General features: G+C 43.0%; 1 protein-coding gene across 1 annotated transcript in view; it reads right to left on the bottom strand.

Annotated features, from left to right (window-relative positions):
* Window positions 1-16,559, bottom strand: part of LOC142663105 (zona pellucida sperm-binding protein 1-like) — a 47,215-nt gene extending 30,656 nt beyond the window's left edge. Inside the window, exon 1 of the mRNA XM_075841405.1 lies at window positions 16,231-16,559. Within this exon, the coding sequence (XP_075697520.1) occupies window positions 16,231-16,402 (172 nt within the window). The 5' untranslated portion in view covers window positions 16,403-16,559. The remainder of the gene's footprint in view (window positions 1-16,230) is intronic.
* Window positions 16,560-22,620: the final 6,061 nt, after the last annotated feature.

The raw sequence follows: 22,620 nt of genomic DNA, 5'->3' as shown, positions 1-22,620 counted from the left end.
CACACCATAACCACATAGTGACTGAATAATACCACCATACTGTTACTGAATAATACCTCCACACCATAACCACAGTGACTGAATAATACCCCCATACTGTTACTGAATAATACCGCCACACCATAACCACATAGTGACTGAATACCCCCATACTGTTACTGAATAATACCTCCACATCATAACCACATAGTGACTGAATAATACCCCATACTGTTACTGAATAATACCGCCACACCATAACCACATAGTGACTGAATAATACCCCCATACTGTTACTGAATAATACCGCCACACCATAACCACATAGTGACTGAATAATACCCCCATACTGTTACTGAATAATACCACCACACCATAACCATATAGTGACTGAATAATACCCCCATACTGTTACTGAATAATACCACCACACCATAACCACATAGTGACTGAATAATACCCCCATACTGTTACTGACTAATACCTCCACACCATAACCACATAGTGACTGAATAATACCACCACACCATAACCACATAGTGACTGAATAATACCACCATACTGTTACTGACTAATACCACCACACCATAACCACATAGTGACTGAATAATACCCCCATACTGTTACTGAATAATACCGCCACACCATAACCACATAGTGACTGAATAATACCCCCATACTGTTACTGAATAATACCACCACACCATAACCACATAGTGACTGAATAATACCACCATACTGTTACTGAATAATACCACCACACCATAACCACATAGTGACTGACTAATACCCCATACTGTTACTGAATAATACCACCACACCATAACCACATAGTGACTGAATAATACCACCACACCATAACCACATAGTGACTGACTAATACCCCCATACTGTTACTGAATAATACCTCCACACCATAACCACATAGTGACTGAATAATACCCCCATACTGTTACTGACTAATACCACCACACCATAACCACATAGTGACTGAATAATACACCCATACTGTTACTGAATAATACCACCACACCATAACCACATAGTGACTGACTAATACCCCCATACTGTTACTGAATAATACATCCACACCATAACCACATAGTGACTGAATAATACCCCATACTGTTACTGAATAATACCACCACACCATAACCACATAGTGACTGAATAATACCCCCATACTGTTACTGAATAATACCCCCACACCATAACCACATAGTGACTAATACCCCCATACTGTTACTGAATAATACCACCACACCATAACCACATAGTGACTGAATAATACCACCATACTGTTACTGAATAATACCACCACACCATAACCACAGTGACTGAATAATAACCCCATACTGTTACTGAATAATACCCCCATACTGTTACTGAATAATACCACCACACCATAACCACATAGTGACTGAATAATACCCCATACTGTTACTGAATAATACCACCACACCATAACCACATAGTGACTGAATAATACCCCCATACTGTTACTGAATAATACCCCCACACCATAACCACATAGTGACTAATACCCCCATACTGTTACTGAATAATACCGCCACACCATAACCACATAGTGACTGAATACCCCCATACTGTTACTGAATAATACCTCCACACCATAACCACATAGTGACTGAATAATACCCCCATACTGTTACTGAATAATACCACCACACCATAACCACATAGTGACTGACTAATACCCCCATACTGTTACTGAATAATACCACCACACCATAACCGCATAATGACTGAATACCCCCAGACTGTTACTGAATAATACCACACCATAACCACATAGTGACTGAATAATACCCCCATACTGTTACTGACTAATACCACCACAACATAACCACATAGTGACTGAATAATACCACCATACTGTTACTGAATAATACCTCCACACCAAAACCACATAGTGACTGAACACCCCCACACCATAACCACATAGTGACTAAATAATACCCCCATACTGTTACTAAATAATACCTCCACACCATAACCACATAGTGACTGACTAATACCACCATACTGTTACTGAATAATACCGCCACACCATAACCACATAGTGACTGACTAATACCCCCATACTGGTACTGAATAATACCACCACACCATAACCACATAGTGACTGAATAATACCACCATACTGTTACTGAATAATACCCCCACACCATAACCAGTGACTGAATAATACCCCCATACTGTTACTGAATAATACCACCACACCATAACCACATAGTGACTGACTAATACCACCATACTGTTACTGAATAATACCTCCACACCATAACCACATAGTGACTGACTAATACCCCCATACTGTTACTGAATAATACCTCCACACCATAACCACATAGTGACTGACTAATACCCCCATACTGTTACTGAATACCCCCACACCATAACCACATAGTGACTGAATAATACCCCCATACTGTTACTGAATAATACCCCCACACCATAACCACATAGTGACTGAATAATACCACCATACTGTTACTGAAAAATACCACCACACCATAACCATGTAGTGACTGAATAATACCACCATACTGTTACTGAACAATACCCCCATACTGTTACTGAACAAAACCCCCATACTGTTACTGAATAATACCACCATACTGTTACTGAATAATACCACCACACCATAACCACATAGTGACTGACTAATACCCCCATACTGTTACTGAATACCACCACACCATAATCACATAGTGACTGAATAATGCCACCATACTGTTACTGAATAATACCGCCACACCATAACCACATAGTGACTGACTAATACCACCATACTGGTACTGAATAATACCGCCACACCATAACCACATAGTGACTGACTAATACCCCCATACTGTTACTGAATAATACCACCACACCATAACCACATAGTGACTGACTAATACCCCATACTGTTACTGAATAATACCACCACACCATAACCACAGTGACTGAATAATACCCCCATACTGTTACTGAATAATACCACCACACCATAACCACATAGTGACTGAATACCCCCATAATGTTACTGAATAATACCGCCACACCATAACCACATAGTGACTGACTAATACCCCCATACTGTTACTGAATAATACCTCCACACCATAACCACATAGTGACTGAATAATACCCCCATACTGTTACTGAATAATACCTCCACACCATAACCACATAGTGACTGACTAATACCTCCATACTGTTACTGACTAATACATCCACACCATAACCACATAGTGACTGACTAATACCGCCATACTGTTACTGAATAATACCCCCACACCATAACCACAGTGACTGAATAATACCACCATACTGTTACTGACTAATACCTCCACACCATAACCACATAGTGACTGAATAATACCCCCATACTGTTACTGAATAATACCTCCACACCATAACCACATAGTGACTGACTAATACCTCCATACTGTTACTGACTAATACATCCACACCATAACCACATAGTGACTGACTAATACCGCCATACTGTTACTGAATAATACCCCCACACCATAACCACAGTGACTGAATAATACCACCATACTGTTACTGAATAATACCCCCACACAATAACCACATAGTGACTGACTAATACCCCCATACTGTTACTGAATACCCCCACACCATAACCACATAGTGACTGAATAATACCCCCATACTGTTACTGAATAATACCTCCACACAATAACCACATAATGACTGAATAATACCTCCATACTGTTACTGAATAATACCTCCACACCATAACCACATAGTGACTGAATAATACCGCCATACTGTTACTGAATAATACCTCCACACCATAACCACATAGTGACTGAATAATACCCTCATACTGTTACTGAATACCCCCACACCATAACCACATAGTGACTGAATAATACCACCATACTGTTACTGACTAATACCTCCACACCATAATCACATAGTGACTGAATAACACCCCCATACTGTTACTGAATAATACCCCCACACCATAACCACATAGTGACTGACTAATACCACCATACTGTTACTGACTAATACCTCCACACCATAACCACATAGTGACTGACTAATACCCCCATACTGTTACTGAATAATACCTCCACACCATAACCACATAGTGACTGAATAATACCCCCATACTGTTACTGAATAATACCGCCACACCATAACCACATAGTGACTGACTAATACCCCCATACTGTTACTGAATAATACCTCCATACCATAACCACATAGTGACTGAATAATACCACCATACTGTTACTGAATAATACCCCCATACTGTTACTGAATAATACCCCCATACTGTTACTGACTAATACCTCCACACTATAACCACATAGTGACTGACTAATACCCCCATACTGTTACTGAATAATACCACCACACCATAACCACATAGTGACTGAATAATACCACCATACTGTCACTGAATAATACCACCACACCATAATCACATAGTGACTGAATAATACCACCATACTGTTACTGAGTAATACCTCCACACCATGACCACATAGTGACTGAATAATACCCCCATACTGTTACTGAGTAATACCACCACACCATAACCACATAGTGACTGAATAATACCCCCATACTGTTACTGAATAATACCTCCACACCATAACCACATAGTGACTGAATACCCCCATACTGTTACTGATAATACCGCCACACCATAACCACATAGTGACTGAATACCCCCATACTGTTACTGAATAATACCGCCACACCATAACCACATAGTGACTGACTAACACCCCCATACTGTTACTGAATAATACCTCCATACCATAACCACATAGTGACTGAATAATACCACCATACTGTTACTGAATAATACCACCACACCATTACCACATAGTGACTGAATAATACCCCCATACTGTTACTGAATAATACCACCACACCATAACCACATAGTGACTGAATAATACCCCATACTGTTACTGAATAATACCTCCACACCATAACCACAGTGACTGAATAATACCCCCATACTGTTACTGAATAATACCACCACACCATAACCACATAGTGACTGAATAATACCCCCATACTGTTACTGAATAATACCTCCACACCATAACCACATAGTGACTGAATAATACCACCATACTGTTACTGAATAATACCCCCACACAATAACCACATAGTGACTGACTAATACCCCCATACTGTTACTGAATAATACCCCCACACCATAACCACATAGTGACTGAATAATACCACCATACTGTTACTGACTAATACCTCCACACCATAATCACATAGTGACTGAATAATACCCCCATACTGTTACTGAATAATACCCCCCACACCATAAACACATAGTGACTGAATAATACCACCATACTGTTACTGACTAATACCTCCACACCATAACCACATAGTGACTGACTAATACCCCCATACTGTTACTGAATAATACCTCCACACCATAACCACATAGTGACTGAATAATACCGCCACACCATAACCACATAGTGACTGACTAATACCCCCATACTGTTACTGAATAATACCTCCATACCATAACCACATAGTGACTGAATAATACCACCATACTGTTACTGAATAATACCTCCACACCATAATCACATAGTGACTGAATACCCCCATACTGTTACTGAATAATACCCCCACACCATAACCACATAGTGACTGAATAATACCCCCATACTGTTACTGACTAATACCTCCACACCATAACCACATAAATACTGAGTAATACCCCCATACTGTTACTGAATAATACCCCCCATACTGTTACTGACTAATACCTCCACACTATAACCACATAAATACTGAGTATTACCCCCATACTGTTACTGAATAATACCCCCATACTGTTACTGAATAATACCACCACACCATAACCAGTGACTGAATAATACCCCCATACTGTTACTGAATAATACCTCCACACCATAACCACAGTGACTGACTAATAACCCCATACTGTTTCTAAATACCCCCACACCATAACCACATAGTGACTGAATACTACCTCCATACTGTTACTGAATAATACCTCCACACCATGACCACATAGTGACTGAAAATACCCCCATACTGTTACTGAATAATACCACCACACCATAACCACAGAGTGACTGAATACCCTCATACTGTTACTGAATAATACCACCACACCATAACCACATAGTGACTGAATACCCCCATACTGTTACTGAATAATACCGCCACACCATAACCACATAGTGACTGACTAATACCACCATACTGTTACTGAATAATACCACCACACCCTAACCACATAGTGACTGAATAATATCCCCATACTGTTACTGAATAATACCACCATACCATAACAACATAGTGACTGAATACCCCCATACTGTTACTGAATAATACCCCAACACCATGACCACAGTGACTGAATAATACCCCCATACTGTTACTGAGTAATACCTCCACACCATGACCACATAGTGACTGAATAATACCCCCATACTGTTACTGAGTAATACCACCACACCATAACCACATAGTGACTGACTAATACCCCCACACCATAACCACATAGTGACTGAATAATACCTCTATACGGTTACTGAATAATACCTCCACACCATGACCACATAGTGACTGACTAATACCCCCATACTGTTACTGAATAATACCTCCACACCATAACCACATAGTGACTGAATAATACCCCCATACTGTTACTGAATAATACCACCACACCATAACCACATAGTGACTGAATAATACCCCCATACTGTTACTGACTAATACCTCCACACCATAACCATATAGTGACTGAATAATACCCCCATACTGTTACTGAATAATACCGCCACACCATAACCACATAGTGACTGAATAATACCACCATACTGTTACTGAATAATACCTCCACACCATGACCACATAGTGACTGAATAATACCCCCATACTGTTACTGAATAATACCCCCACACCATAACCACATAGTGACTGACTAATACCCCCATACTGATACTGAATAATACCTCCACACCATAACCACGTAGTGACTGAATAATACCTCCACACCATAACCACATAGTGACTGAATACCCACATACTGTTACTGAATAATACCTCCACACCATAACCACATAGTGACTGACTAATACCCCCATACTGTTACTGACTAATACCACCATACCATAACCACATAGTGACTGACTAATACCCCCATACTGTTACTGAATAATGCCACCACACCATAACCAGTGACTGAATAATACCCCCATACTGTTACTGACTAATACCTCCATACCATAACCACATAGTGACTGAATAATACCCCCATACTGTTACTGACTAATACCACCACACCATAACCACATAGTGACTGAATAATACCACCATACTGTTACTGAATAATACCACCACACCATAACCACAGTGACTGAATAATACCACCATACTGTTACTGAGTAATACCGCCACACCATAACCACATAGTGACTGACTAATACCCCCATACTGTTACTGAATAATACCACCACACCATAACCACATAGTGACTGAATAATACCCCCATACTGTTACTGAATAATACCACCACACCATAACCACATAGTGACTGAATAATACCCCCATACTGTTACCGACTAATACCGCCACACCATAACCAGTGACTGAATAATACCCCATACTGTTACTGAATAATACCCCCACACCATAACCACATAGTGACTGACTAATACCCCCATACTGTTACTGAATAATACCTCCACACCATAACTACATAGTGACTAATACCCCCATACTGTTACTGAATAATACCCCCACACCATAACCACATAGTGACTGAATAATACCCCCATACTGTTACTGACTAATACCACCACACCATAACCACATAGTGACTGACTAATACCCCCATACTGTTACTGAATAATACCTCCACACCATAACCACATAGTGACTGACTAATACCCCATACTGTTACTGAATAATACCCCCACACCATAACCACATAGTGACTGAATAATACCCCCATACTGTTACTGACTAATACCCCCACACCATAACCACATAGTGACTGAATAATACCCCCATATTGTTACTGAATAATACCACCACACCATAACCACATAGTGACTGACTAATACCACCATACTGTTACTGAATAATACCTCCACACCATAACCACATAGTGACTGACTAATACCACCATACGGTTACTGAATAATACCACCACACCATAACCACATAGTGACTGACTAATACCCCCATACTGTTACTGACTAATACCTCCACACCATAACCACATAGTGACTGAATAATACCCCCATACTGTTACTGAATAATACCTCCACACCATAACCACATAGTGACTGAATAATACCACCATACTGTTACTGAATAATACCACCACACCATAACCACATAGTGACTGAATAATACCCCCATACTGTTACTGAATAATACCACCACACCATAACCACATAGTGACTGAATAATACCCCCATACTGTTACTGAATAATACCCCAACACCATAACCACATAGTGACTGAATAATACCTCCACACCATAACCACATAGTGACTGAATACCCCCATACGGTTACTGAATAATACCACCACACCATAACCACATAGTGACTGAATAATACCACCATACTGTTACTGAATAATACCCTCATACTGTTACTGAATAATACCGCCACACCATAACCACATAGTGACTGAATAATACCACCATACTGTTACTGAATAATACCACCACACCATAACCACATAGTGACTGAATACCCCCATACTGTTACTGAATAATACCGCCACACCATAACCACATAGTGACTGAATAATACCACCGTACGGTTACTGAATAATACCACCACACCATAACCACATAGTGACTGACTAATACCCCCATACTGTTACTAAATAATACCCCCACACCATAACCACATAGTGACTGAATACCTCCATACTGTTACTGAATAATACCTCCACACCATAACCACATAGTGACTGAATAATACCTCCATACTGTTACTGAGTAATACCACCACACCATAACCACATAGTGACTGAATAATACCACCATACTGTTACTGAATAATGCCACCACACCATAACCAGTGACTGAATAATACCCCCATACTGTTACTGAATAATACCGCCACACCATAACCACATAGTGACTGAATAATACCATACTGTTACTGAATAATACCACCACACCATAACCACATAGAGACTGACTAATACCCCCATACTGTTACTGAATAATACCCCCACACCATAACCACATAGTGACTTAATAATACCTCCATACTGTTACTGAATAATACCCCCACACCATAACCACATAGTGACTGAAAAATACCCCCATACTGTTACTGAATAATACCACCATACCATAACCACATAGTGACTGAATAATACCCCATACTGTTACTGACTAATACCACCACACCATAACCACATAGTGACTGACTAATACCCCCATACTGTTACTGAATAATACCACCACACCATAACCACATAGTGACTGAATAATACCACCATACTGTTACTGAATAATACCACCACACCATAACCACATAGTGACTGAATAATACCCCCATACTGTTACTGAATAATGCCACCACACCATAACCAGTGACTGAATACCCCCATACTGTTACTGACTAATACCTCCATACCATAACCACATAGTGACTGAATAATACCCCCATACTGTTACTGAATAATACCTCCACACCATAACCACATAGTGACTGACTAATACCCCCATACTGTTACTGAATAATACCTCCACACCATAACCACGTAGTGACTGACTAATACCTCCACACCATAACCACAGTGACTGAATAATACCCCCATACTGTTACTGACTAATACCACCATACCATAACCACATAGTGACTGACTAATACCCCCATACTGTTACTGAATAATGCCACCACACCATAACCAGTGACTGAATAATACCCCCATACTGTTACTGACTAATACCTCCACACCATAACCACATAGTGACTGAATAATACCCCCATACTGTTACTGAATAATACCTCCATACTGTTACTGACTAATACCTCCACACCATAACCACATAGTGACTGAATAATACCCCCATACTGTTACTGAATAATACCTCCACACCATAACCACAGTGACTGAATAATACCCCCATACTGTTACTGAATAATACCTCCACACCATAACCACATAGTGACTGAATAATACCACCATACTGTTACTGACTAATACCACCACACCATAACCACATAGTGACTGAATAATACCCCCATACTGTTACTGACTAATACCTCCACACCATAACCACATAGTGACTGACTAATACCACCATACTGTTACTGAATAATACCTCCACACCATAACCACATAGTGACTGACTAATACCCCCATACTGTTACTGACTAATACCTCCACACCATAACCATATAGTGACTGAATAATACCTCCATACTGTTACTGACTAATACCACCACACCATGACCACATAGTGACTGAATAATACCACCATACTGTTACTGAATAATACCACCACACCATAACCACATAGTGACTGACTAATACCCCCATACTGTTACTGACTAATACCTCCACACCATAACCATATAGTGACTGAATAATACCTCCATACTGTTACTGACTAATACCACCACACCATGACCACATAGTGACTGAATAACACCACCATACTGTTACTGAATAATACCACCACACCATAACCACATAGTGACTGACTAATACCCCCATACTGTTACTGAATAATACCGCCACACCATAACCACATAGTGACTGACTAATACCCTCATACTATTACTGAATAATACCTCCACACCATAACCACAGTGACTGAATAATACCTCCATACTGTTACTGAATAATAGCCCCACATCATAACCACATAGTGACTGAATAATACCCCATACTGTTACTGAATAATACCACCACACCATTACCACATAGTGACTGACTAATACCCTCATACTATTACTGATAATACCCCCATACTGTTACTGAATAATACCACCACACCATTACCACATAGTGACTGACTAATACCCTCATACTATTACTGATAATACCCCCATACTGTTACTGAATAATACCTCCACACCATAACCACAGTGACTGAATAATACCACCATACTGTTACTGAATAATACCACCACACCATAACCACATAGTGACTGACTAATACCCGCATACTGTTACTGACTAATACCACCACACCATAACCGCATAGTGACTGAATAATACCCCCATACTGTTACTGAATAATACCACCACACCATAACCACATAGTGACTGTATAATACCCCCATATTGTTACTGATAATACCCCCATACTGTTACTGAATAATACCTCCACACCATAACCACAGTGACTGAATAATACCACCATACTGTTACTGAATAATACCACCACACCATAATCACATAGTGACTGAATAATACCCCCATACTGTTACTGAATAATACCACCACACCATAACCACATAGTGACTGAATAATACCCCCATACTGTTACTGACTAATACCTCCACACCATAACCACATAGTGACTGACTAATACCCCCATACTGTTACTGACTAATACCTCCACACCATAACCACAGTGACTGAATAATACCCCCATACTGTTACTGAATAATACCACCACACCATAACCACACAGTGACTGAATAATACCCCCATACTGTTACTGACTAATACTGCCACACCATAACCACATAGTGACTGACTAATACCACCATACTGTTACTGAATAATACCACCACACCATAACCACATAGTGACTGACTAATACCACCATACTGTTACTGAATAATACCACCACACCATAACCACATAGTGACTGACTAATACCACCATACTGTTACTGAATAATACCACCACACCATAACCACATAGTGACTGACTAATACCCCCATACTGTTACTGAATAATACCTCCACACCATAACCACATAGTGACTGACTAATACCACCATACTGTTACTGAATAATACCACCACACCATAACCACATAGTGACTGACTAATACCACCATACTGTTACTGACTAATACCACCACACCATAACCACATAGTGACTGAATAATACCCCCATACTGTTACTGAATAATACCACCACACCATAACCACATAGTGACTGACTAATACCACCATACTGTTACTGAATAATACCACCACACCATAACCACATAGTGACTGAATAATACCTCCATACTGTTACTGACTAATACCACCACACCATAACTACATAGTGACTGAATAATACCCCCATACTGTTACTGAATAATACCTCCACACCATAACCACATAGTGACTGACTAATACCACCACACCATAACCACATAGTGACTGAATAATACCCCCATACTGTTACTGACTAATACCACCACACCATAACCACATAGTGACTGAATAATACCACCATACTGTTACTGAATAATACCTCCGCACCATAACCACATAGTGACTGAATAATACCACCATACTGTTACTGAATAATACCGCCACACCATAACCATATAGTGACTGAATAATACCCCCATACTGTTACTGACTAATACCCCCACACCATAACCACATAGTGACTGAATAATACCCCCATACTGTTACTGAATAATACCCCCATACTGTTACTGACTAATACCTCCACACCATAACCACATAGTGACTGAATAATACCCCCATACTGTTACTGACTAATACCTCCACACCATAACCACAGTGACTGAATAATACCACCATACTGTTACTGACTAATACCACCACACCATAACCACATAGTGACTGAATAATACCCCCATACTGTTACTGAATAATACCACCACACCATAACCACATAGTGACTGACTAATACCCCCATACTGTTACTGAATAATACCACCACACCATAACCACAGTGACTGTATAATACCTCCATACTGTTACTGACTAATACCTCCACACCATAACCACATAGTGACTGACTAATACCCACATACTGTTACTGACTAATACCACCACACCATAACCACATAGTGACTGAATAATACCCCCATACTGTTACTGAATAATACCTCCACACCATAACCACAGTGACTGAATAATACCTCCATACTGTTACTGACTAATACCACCACACCATAACCACATAGTGACTGAATAATACCCCCATACTGTTACTGAATAATACCACCACATCATAACCACATAGTGACTGACTAATACCCCCATACTGTTACTGAATAATACCGCCACACCATAACCACATAGTGACTGAATAATACCACCATACTGTTACTGAATAATACCACCACACCATAACCACATAGTGACTGACTAATACCCCCATACTGTTACTGAATAATACCACCACACCATAACCACATAGTGACTGACTAATACCCCCATACTGTTACTGACTAATACCACCACACCATAACCACATAGTGACTGAATAATACCCCCATACTGTTACTGACTAATACCACCACACCATAACCACATAGTGACTGAATAATACCCCATACTGTTACTGAATAATACCACCACACCATAACCACATAGTGACTGAATACCCCCATACTGTTACTGAATAATACCACCACACCATAATAACAGTGACTGAATAATACCCCCATACTGTTACTGACTAATACCTCCACACCATAACCACATAGTGACTGACTAATACCCCCATACTGTTACTGAATAATACCCCCACACCATAACCACATAGTGACTGAATAATACCCCCATACTGTTACTGAATAATACCTCCACACCATAACCACATAGTGACTGAATAATACCCCCATACTGTTACTGACTAATACCACCACACCATAACCACATAGTGACTGAATAATACCCCATACTGTTACTGAATAATACCCCCACACCATAACCACATAGTGACTGAATAATACCCCCATACTGTTACTGACTAATACCTCCACACCATAACCACATAGTGACTGAATAATACCCCCATACTGTTACTGAATAATACCACCACATCATAACCACATAGTGACTGAATAATACCCCCATACTGTTACTGAATAATACCCCCATACTGTTACTGAATAATACCACCACACCATAACCACATAGTGACTGTATAATACCTCCATACTGTTACTGACTAATACCACCACACCATAACCACATAGTGACTGAATAATACCCCCATACTGTTACTGACTAATACCACCACACCATAACCACATAGTGACTGAATAATACCCCCATACTGTTACTGACTAATACCTCCACACCATAACCACATAGTGACTGAATAATACCCCCATACTGTTACTGACTAATACCACCACACCATAACCACATAGTGACTGAATAATACCCCCATACTGTTACTGAATAATACCTCCACCCCATAACCACATAGTGACTGACTAATACCCCCATACTGTTACTGAATAACACCGCCACACCATAACCACATAGTGACTGAATAATACCCCCATACTGTTACTGAATAATACCTCCACACCATAACCACATAGTGACTGACTAATACCACCATACTGTTACTGAATAATTCCTACACAACATAACCACATAGTGACTGAATAATACCCCCATACTGTTACTGAGTAATACCACCACACCATAATCACATAGTGACTGAATAACACCCCCATACTGTTACTGAATAATACCCCCACACCATAACCACATAGTGACTGACTAATACCCCCATACTGTTACTGAATAATACCGCCACACCATAACCACATAGTGACTGAATAATACCTCCATACTGTTACTGAATAATACCACCACACCATAACCACATAGTGACTGAATAATACCCCCATACTGTTACTGACTAATACCTCCACACCATAACCACATAGTGACTGACTAATACCCCCATACTGTTACTGAATAATACCGCCACACCATAACCACATAGTGACTGAATAATACCACCATACTGTTACTGAATAATACCTCCACACCATAACCACATAGTGACTGAATAATACCCCCATACTGTTACTGAATAATACCTCCACACCATAACCACATAGTGACTGACTAATACCACCATACTGTTACTGACTAATACCACCACACCATAACCACATAGTGACTGAATAATACCCCCATACTGTTACTGACTAATACCTCCACACCATAACCACAGTGACTGAATAATACCCCCATACTGTTACTGAATAATACCTCCACACCATAACCACATAGTGACTGAATAATACCACCATACTGTTACTGAATAATACCTCCACACCATAACCACATAGTGACTGACTAATACCTCCATACTGTTACTGACTAATACCACCACACCATAACCACATAGTGACTGAATAATACCCCCATACTGTTACTGACTAATACCACCACACCATAACCACATAGTGACTGAATAATACCCCCATACTGTTACTGACTAATACCTCCACACCATAACCACATAGTGACTGAATAATACCCCCATACTGTTACTGAATAATACCTCCACACCATAACCACATAGTGACTGACTAATACCTCCATACTGTTACTGACTAATACCACCACACCATAACCACATAGTGACTGAATAATACCCCCATACTGTTACTGACTAATACCCCCACACCATAACCACATAGTGACTGAATAATACCCCATACTGTTACTGAATAATACCACCACACCATAACCACATAGTGACTGACTAATACCACCATACTGTTACTGACTAATACCCCCACACCATAACCACATATAAGGACGTAGTCTTTGATTGGCGTAAAACCAACTTAATAAGTTGCTATGTTCACACGTCAGATAGTAACCATGACCCCCCACCACGTGTTCTACTAGTGTTGAGTAGGAGGCCCCTATAGTTCTGGTCTAGATAGAATTAGCTCATTAACCCTGTGATAATGACGAGGTAGAAAACACGCTGCATATCCCCAGATAATCTCATCTACTGATAAATACAGAGCAGAATGTCATTTAGATTTTAGGATCACACGGCTCATCCCCCACAAGATTATCCATGGACAGAAGATGCGTACAGATGCAGCAGAGCTCAACTAACCCTTTATCCACAACTCAATGAGAAACAGGAGGCTTGTATAGACCTACCGACAAACCGGCGATCTGTGCGGAAAAAAAGAAACTGGGCTCTGCTTCATTGGTATAAACCATCACCATCACACCGCCTGCTCTATGTGTAAAACACACAAAGTTACCCAGAGACTTACCTCTAACTTGGAAAGAGACTTCTTCGCCCAAGTAAAGTGGGGAGACCTGAACCTGCACCCCCTCCTCCCCACACCTATAGTCCACCCCAGCTGAGTTACCACAAGATCCGAGCAGGGGCCACATAGAGAAGACAAGCATCCACAAACCATCCAAAAAGTTCAGGGCCACCATTGTGTGGAGGACGGGGCGATCTCGTCCCCCTGTGTAACGCTTGTGTAGAGCAGGACTGAGGTCCCCCTATGGGGCATATATATAGATTAGGACCTGGGGCGGGGCTGGACCTAGACTTTTTGTAGTGCAGCTGGTTGATTTTAACTCTTGAGAGACAGCTGCCGTCCACAAGATGCAGCAACTCAATGTATTCCTGTGGACTGCAGCTGTCACTCAAGAGTTAAAATCAATCAGTAGAACTAGAAAAAGTCTAAACTGCGCAGCAGGTCTGCAGGGGGTCGTTCCATCATAGCCCAATCACGACCCTGCGGTTAATCAGCTGCAGAACTGGGAAGCCCTAGTGGCCACCTTGGGGTACTGCATGGCTGGATCGTAGAGACCGGCCTGTTTTGGGTCATTTTTTTCCATTGTCTCATTGAAAGAGCCGGAATTTTTTAGGACGAGTCGTGTTTTTTCAATGGCCCCATCTCGGGGTATAGATATCATTTATTACTTACTTTTATTACGGTTTTTTTTAAGAGGGGGCGCGGGGACACAGCAAATCTGCCATTGTTTTTTTGTACCTTTATTTTATGAGTTGGTTCGATTCTGGCCACAGCGATTATGTGCGGGTGCATACACATGAGACGTTTTTCGCCTTCCGTTAAAAACAAACGCATAAAAAATTGTGCCAAAATTGCATGCGATTTTGTTGTAAATTGCGGCGGATTCGGGATGCGGTTTGCAGCCGTGCGGTTTTTCCTGTTTGCGGTAAATGCGCCCTATGACCCATTCACACGCTGCAGTTTTTGTTGCAGAAATTTCTACAAATGAGAATTCATCTGAATGGGGCAATTTCTGCAGCAAACACAACATTTCTGGTTTCAGTTCTGGTTTTGGCCGGCAAAATCTGCAGCAAATCTGCACTGTGGGAACTCAGCCTTAAAACGCCACGTGCACTTCACAGATATTGTTGGGCCAAGATGAAAAATATCTGCCCCCAAAGTCTCTGGAGACGGTTTTTGAGGCAGTATTTGAGGGGGATTTAAAATCCGGTAGCATAAAAAACGGCGTTGAAACCGCACGGAGCTGTTTATTCTGCCTCCAATTTATTTTAATAGGAGTTTCGAGAGCGGAGTCCTTTACCAGACGCGGCACGATGCTTTACTATTCAGCCAGTAGAAAAAAATCTGGCCCGAAAAAAACGCCCCTGGGAGGCAGATTTGGGGCATTTAGTGAAACTGATTTAAACACAGAAAACGCATTAAATCAGCGTAAAAAAAAAACACACTGTATGAACGCAGCCATAGTAGGAAACAGTGGCCGGGACAATGGCGGGACAATGGCGGGACGTGACTGTGAACAGAGAAGGGGCCGGTGTAGAAAATGATAATATGTGACCATATTGGACGATTGGATGTAATATTCTGTGACCGCCCATAACTGAGAGGTTCAACCCCTGAGGAACACAATATAGCTCACCGCTGCCGGCCATAACCCTGCCGGTCATAACCCACCGCTGCCGGCCATAACCCACCGCTGCCGGTCAGTCATAGCCCTTCGCTGCCGGTCAGTCATAGCCCACCGCTGCCAGTCATAACCCACCGCTGCCGGTCAGTCATAACCCACCGTTGCCAGTCATAACCCACCGCTGCCGGCCATAACCCTGCCGGTCATAACCCACCGCTGCCGGCCATAACCCTGCCGGCCATAACCCACCGCTGCCAGTCATAACCCACCGCTGCCGGTCATAACCCACCGCTGCCGGCCATAACCCACCGCTGCCGGTCATAACCCACCGCTGCCGGCCATAACCCACCGCTGCCGGTCATAACCCACCGCTGCCGGCCATAACCCACCGCTGCCGGTCATAACCCACCGCTGCCGGCCATAACCCACCGCTGACGGTCATAACCCACCGCTGACGGCCATAACCCTGCCGGTCATAGCTCACCGCTGCCGGCCATAACCCTGCCGGTCATAACCCACCGCTGCCGGTCATAACCCACCCCCCCCCACACACACACACACAAGTGAAGGGAACAGATATCCCTATTCCAAACCCCTAAATGTCACACAGCGTCATGGTCCCATATTTCAAGACCATGAAAAAATTAAATTTTTGGCCATTTTTTAATCAGACCTAATAGTAAATGTATATAGAAGCAAATTCAATAAACACCATTTGTAATTTAAAGGGTTAACCCATTTCAGTTCCAGCACACAGGATGACATAGGTGCGGGTGCTTGAGCTTGGACCTACCATTACCTAAATAAAAGGGCTTTAGAGCGCCCTACAGACATATCTGAGCAGCATTCTATGGATTCATGTTTCGACACAGCCCCTTTTAGGGAAGCCGCTGCCTCCTGAGCCCCAGGGAAGGTTTAGAGGTCCAGGGAACAGACTGACCTTGCCGTCCCTGTGCCCCCTATGTGAATGGAGCGGTACTGCACATGCTCGGCCACCGCTCCTTATATAGGGCTGTCGGAGATAGCCGAGCGGCAGCATAGAAAGTGAATGAAGCGGTGGCCGAGCATGCGCAGTACCGCTCCATTCATACGGGGCACACAGGGACAGCCAGGTAAGCATGGTCTCGGGATCGGTGGAGGTCCCAGCGGTTGGACCCCACCATAGGTGATAAATATTGATTGTAGGAAACCTCTATTCATATATAGATCCCCCTTTACTTATGGATCTGATGATGTGGAGATACTTGTATATTTCCCGCTCCTCCTTTTATATGATTTCGATGAAGATATTTAGACTATTTCTCTCGTCCCAGTATCCAGTGTCTCCAGATCGTCCTGTACACATTCTCATAATTTGGAAGATTGACACGTCCATGAATTACATATACAGCCCCTGGATTTCAACTGTGTAATTCTTCATTTCCCCTGGGGTGGCGCTGCAGAGAAATCAAACATTCGCTGTTGGGTTCCTCCATGGATTACAACTGATCACTGGGGTTCTCCTCTTCAAGTTCCTCCTGATCGCTTCCATGTTCGATGACTGAGGGGAGTGGCTTAGTGGAGAGGTGGAGCTTAACATTTTTTATCTAATATATCAGACAGAGCAGTGGGGGGGGGGGGGCTCCTTCTGTAGTCAGTGTCTGTATACAGCCTGATACAGGACTGCGAGAAGGAGGAGGGGAAGATAGTTGATCTAGGAGTTATTTTTTACGTATTTTCTACCTTTCTGTGTATATTATCCAGTGCATTATGGGTCAGAAGTAAAATACCCATAATAACGAGTAATACATGACAGGATAATGTGGAGGAGACGAAGCTCTTTATTGTCACCCATCATTTTATTACATACAATAAATAAATTCCTATCTGAGCTGTTGATCCAGAAGAAGCAAAAACCCCCCACACTTTTTGGCCAATTTGTGCACTAGGGAAAAATTCCTTGTTGACCCCAAGAAAAGGCGATCAGTCCGAGGACCCGGGATCAGAGCTGTACATGCAACTGACTAAATCCACATCATTGACCGCTATGACGTCGCCCAATCCCTGGTGTTCTCCACGATGTCCCGGTATCATGCGGCCCCTCCTCCACTGATTGGACTCTGGAGATCACAGCACGACTACGGTCACCTCTGCCGGAGAAAGAGAAATGTCCCAGGAGTCACCGGCTGCATTATAACCGCTCCTGTATGTGGCAGGAAACAACGGGTCGGGATCAGGAGGACGGGACCAGGAGGACGGGACCAGGAGGACGGGATCAGGAGGACGGGACCAGGAGGACGGGACCAGGAGGACGGGATCAGGACGACGGGACCAGGAGGACGGGATCAGGAGGACGGGACCAGGATGACGGGATCAGGAGGACGGGATCAGGACGACGGGACCAGGAGGACGGGATCAGGAGGACGGGACCAGGAGGACGGGACCAGGAGGACGGGATCAGGACGACGGGACCAGTAGGACGGGATCAGGACGACGGGACCAGGAGGACGGGACCAGGAGGACAGGATCAGGACGGGAACAGGAGGACGGGATCAGGACGGGACCAGGAGGACGGGAACAGGACTGTGGTCCGGGATACATTTTTGACACTTTTTAGACTCATAATGGACGTCCTCCCTCTGTGAGTTTTCTCTCCCCCACTAGGCCCCATTTTACATGTAATGACCCCGTAACATACGATTATGATCCATTCGCGTCCAGATCTCCGCCCTGCGATAAAATAATAATGAAAAAATCAGCCCAATTTTTACTTAGTTTACGTTGATAAATGGAGACCACGCCCACGATCCCAAATATTCCGATAAAATAATGGACTGTATTACGCGCGGACCTTCCGTGGTTGTAAATTGCGGTTATAATGGCGGCAGATTTTTCTTCACTGTTTTCTTATTGGCTCCAGAACCTGAAAGTAAATGACAAAACCTCCAATTACCGCGTGTACAAGTCACAGCCCCCGGCGCCCGTTCTGTTCTTGCCCGTCGTGTGTCTCCTCCATGAAGTTCTGTTTCCAGTATCCGGATTCCGTCTGATGACATCACAAACACCGGACGCTTCCGCCATTCTCTAGAAGATCCCCATGGTGAAGTCTCCGTGTCGGCGTCTCCTCATCGTCATCTCCTGGTCTGAGCCGTTCCCCCTGAACCCGTTTTTTTAGAACCAGTCATTGTGACATCACGCCGTGAGGAGACACCGGCCTGCTGCACGTCATCCGATGATGTCACTACGAGGTCACAGTGACATCGCTTACATTGCTGGTCCTTAACCCCTTAACGACCAGGAATTCTCTTTCATTTGTTCATTGATGTAGAAGTAGATTTTTATTTTTTATTGCAGAAAAGGTCAATTTTTCAATGACGCCATTTTTGGCTCAGAGGGAATTGTCAAAAACAGCTATTTAAGTATTGTTTTTGGCGGTTTACTATGAGGAGTAAATAACACGCTACCTTTATTCTCCGGGTCGGTACGATTACGGCGATACCAAATATGTTGAGATTTTTTCTCTTTTACACAAAAAAAACGAACAAAAATGATTAGTATTTGCGTCTCCGCATTCCCATAACAGTCCCGGCGGCCGGGAGATCTTTATTGGGCCTCAAACTGCCATGGCGACATATTGGCGGGCCGCGGATGGTTAACAGGAGTACACCCCCCCCCCCCCCCCCCGCACCTCTCACATACCCCGGTGATTACTGCCCGCAGCATTCCAGGGATTAAACAGGATCGGAGGTTTCTCCAGGGCCGGCCGCTGAGGTGGGATCCAGGTGGTCAGTGACAGCCGCGCTCCTGCGGTGACCCTGCCCGTGTTATATGTGAAGCCCCCACAAGTTGTACGTGGAAGACCCTTCAGTGGGACAAGTTGTCGGCCCGTTGATAAGTTCTAGGATCAGTCGCCTCGTTTATAAACCTATTACATGTAGAGGATCCGCTGCCCGTAGCAACCAATCAGATTCCAGTGGATCGGTCGGGCCATTTTCTGCTCGTGTAGACGACGCGGCTTCAAACCTCATCCGCTTTGCCGCTTCTGTATTATGCTGCCGATCCTCCGCAACGGATATATTCCGAGCCCCTATATTAATATCAGATCCCCCAAATACATCTGGACCCCACACCGGACCCCTCACGTAATTCAGGAAAAAGAAAAAATATTCAGACCCCCGACCAGAATAGATTTTCCCTTTATCCTCCGACTATGACTTCCGCCCCTGCACACGAGCGCAGAATTCATCCGTAATTACGGACCCGCTCATTTCTATTGACCGCGGACGTCGTCCCGTATTATTGCAGAACGGCGTCCGGGCGTAGAAAACCTCCGCAGAAGATGGGCCATGTCCTACCGTCCGCGCTCACGCACTCTGTATGGGCGCACAGGCCGAGACCGCGGGTGGTTGTGTGAGGCTGAGGGTCCGCAATCACGGGCAGCGAGTACAGGCACGGCCGCGAGGTGCCAGGGGACTCCGCAGAGGGTGGGAGGCTGCCGGCCGCCCACCACAGGCCTAGACCGCCCCTTATAGGGCTCTCACCCTGGCAGGGCCGCAAATCTACCTTTAACCCCTTCCCTCCTCCGCCATATTTCAGATTTTCATTTTTCCGTCTATATCGCCACACCAAGACTTGCTTTTTCCAGGACAAGTTGTCGTTTTTCATGGCGCCATTTATTGTACTGGGAAGTGTAAAAAAATTATTTGTGGGGTGAAATGGGCAAAACAACCATTTTTTGTGAGTTTTAATTTTCATCGTGCCACAGGGGGGGGGAGGGGGGGGCACCCCTC

This window comes from Rhinoderma darwinii, chromosome 11 (genome assembly GCF_050947455.1).
Source record: "Rhinoderma darwinii isolate aRhiDar2 chromosome 11, aRhiDar2.hap1, whole genome shotgun sequence".
NCBI lineage: Eukaryota > Metazoa > Chordata > Amphibia > Anura > Rhinodermatidae > Rhinoderma > Rhinoderma darwinii.
The sequence above is the reverse complement of the archived record's forward strand: the minus strand, read 5'-3'. Positions and strand labels throughout refer to the sequence as shown.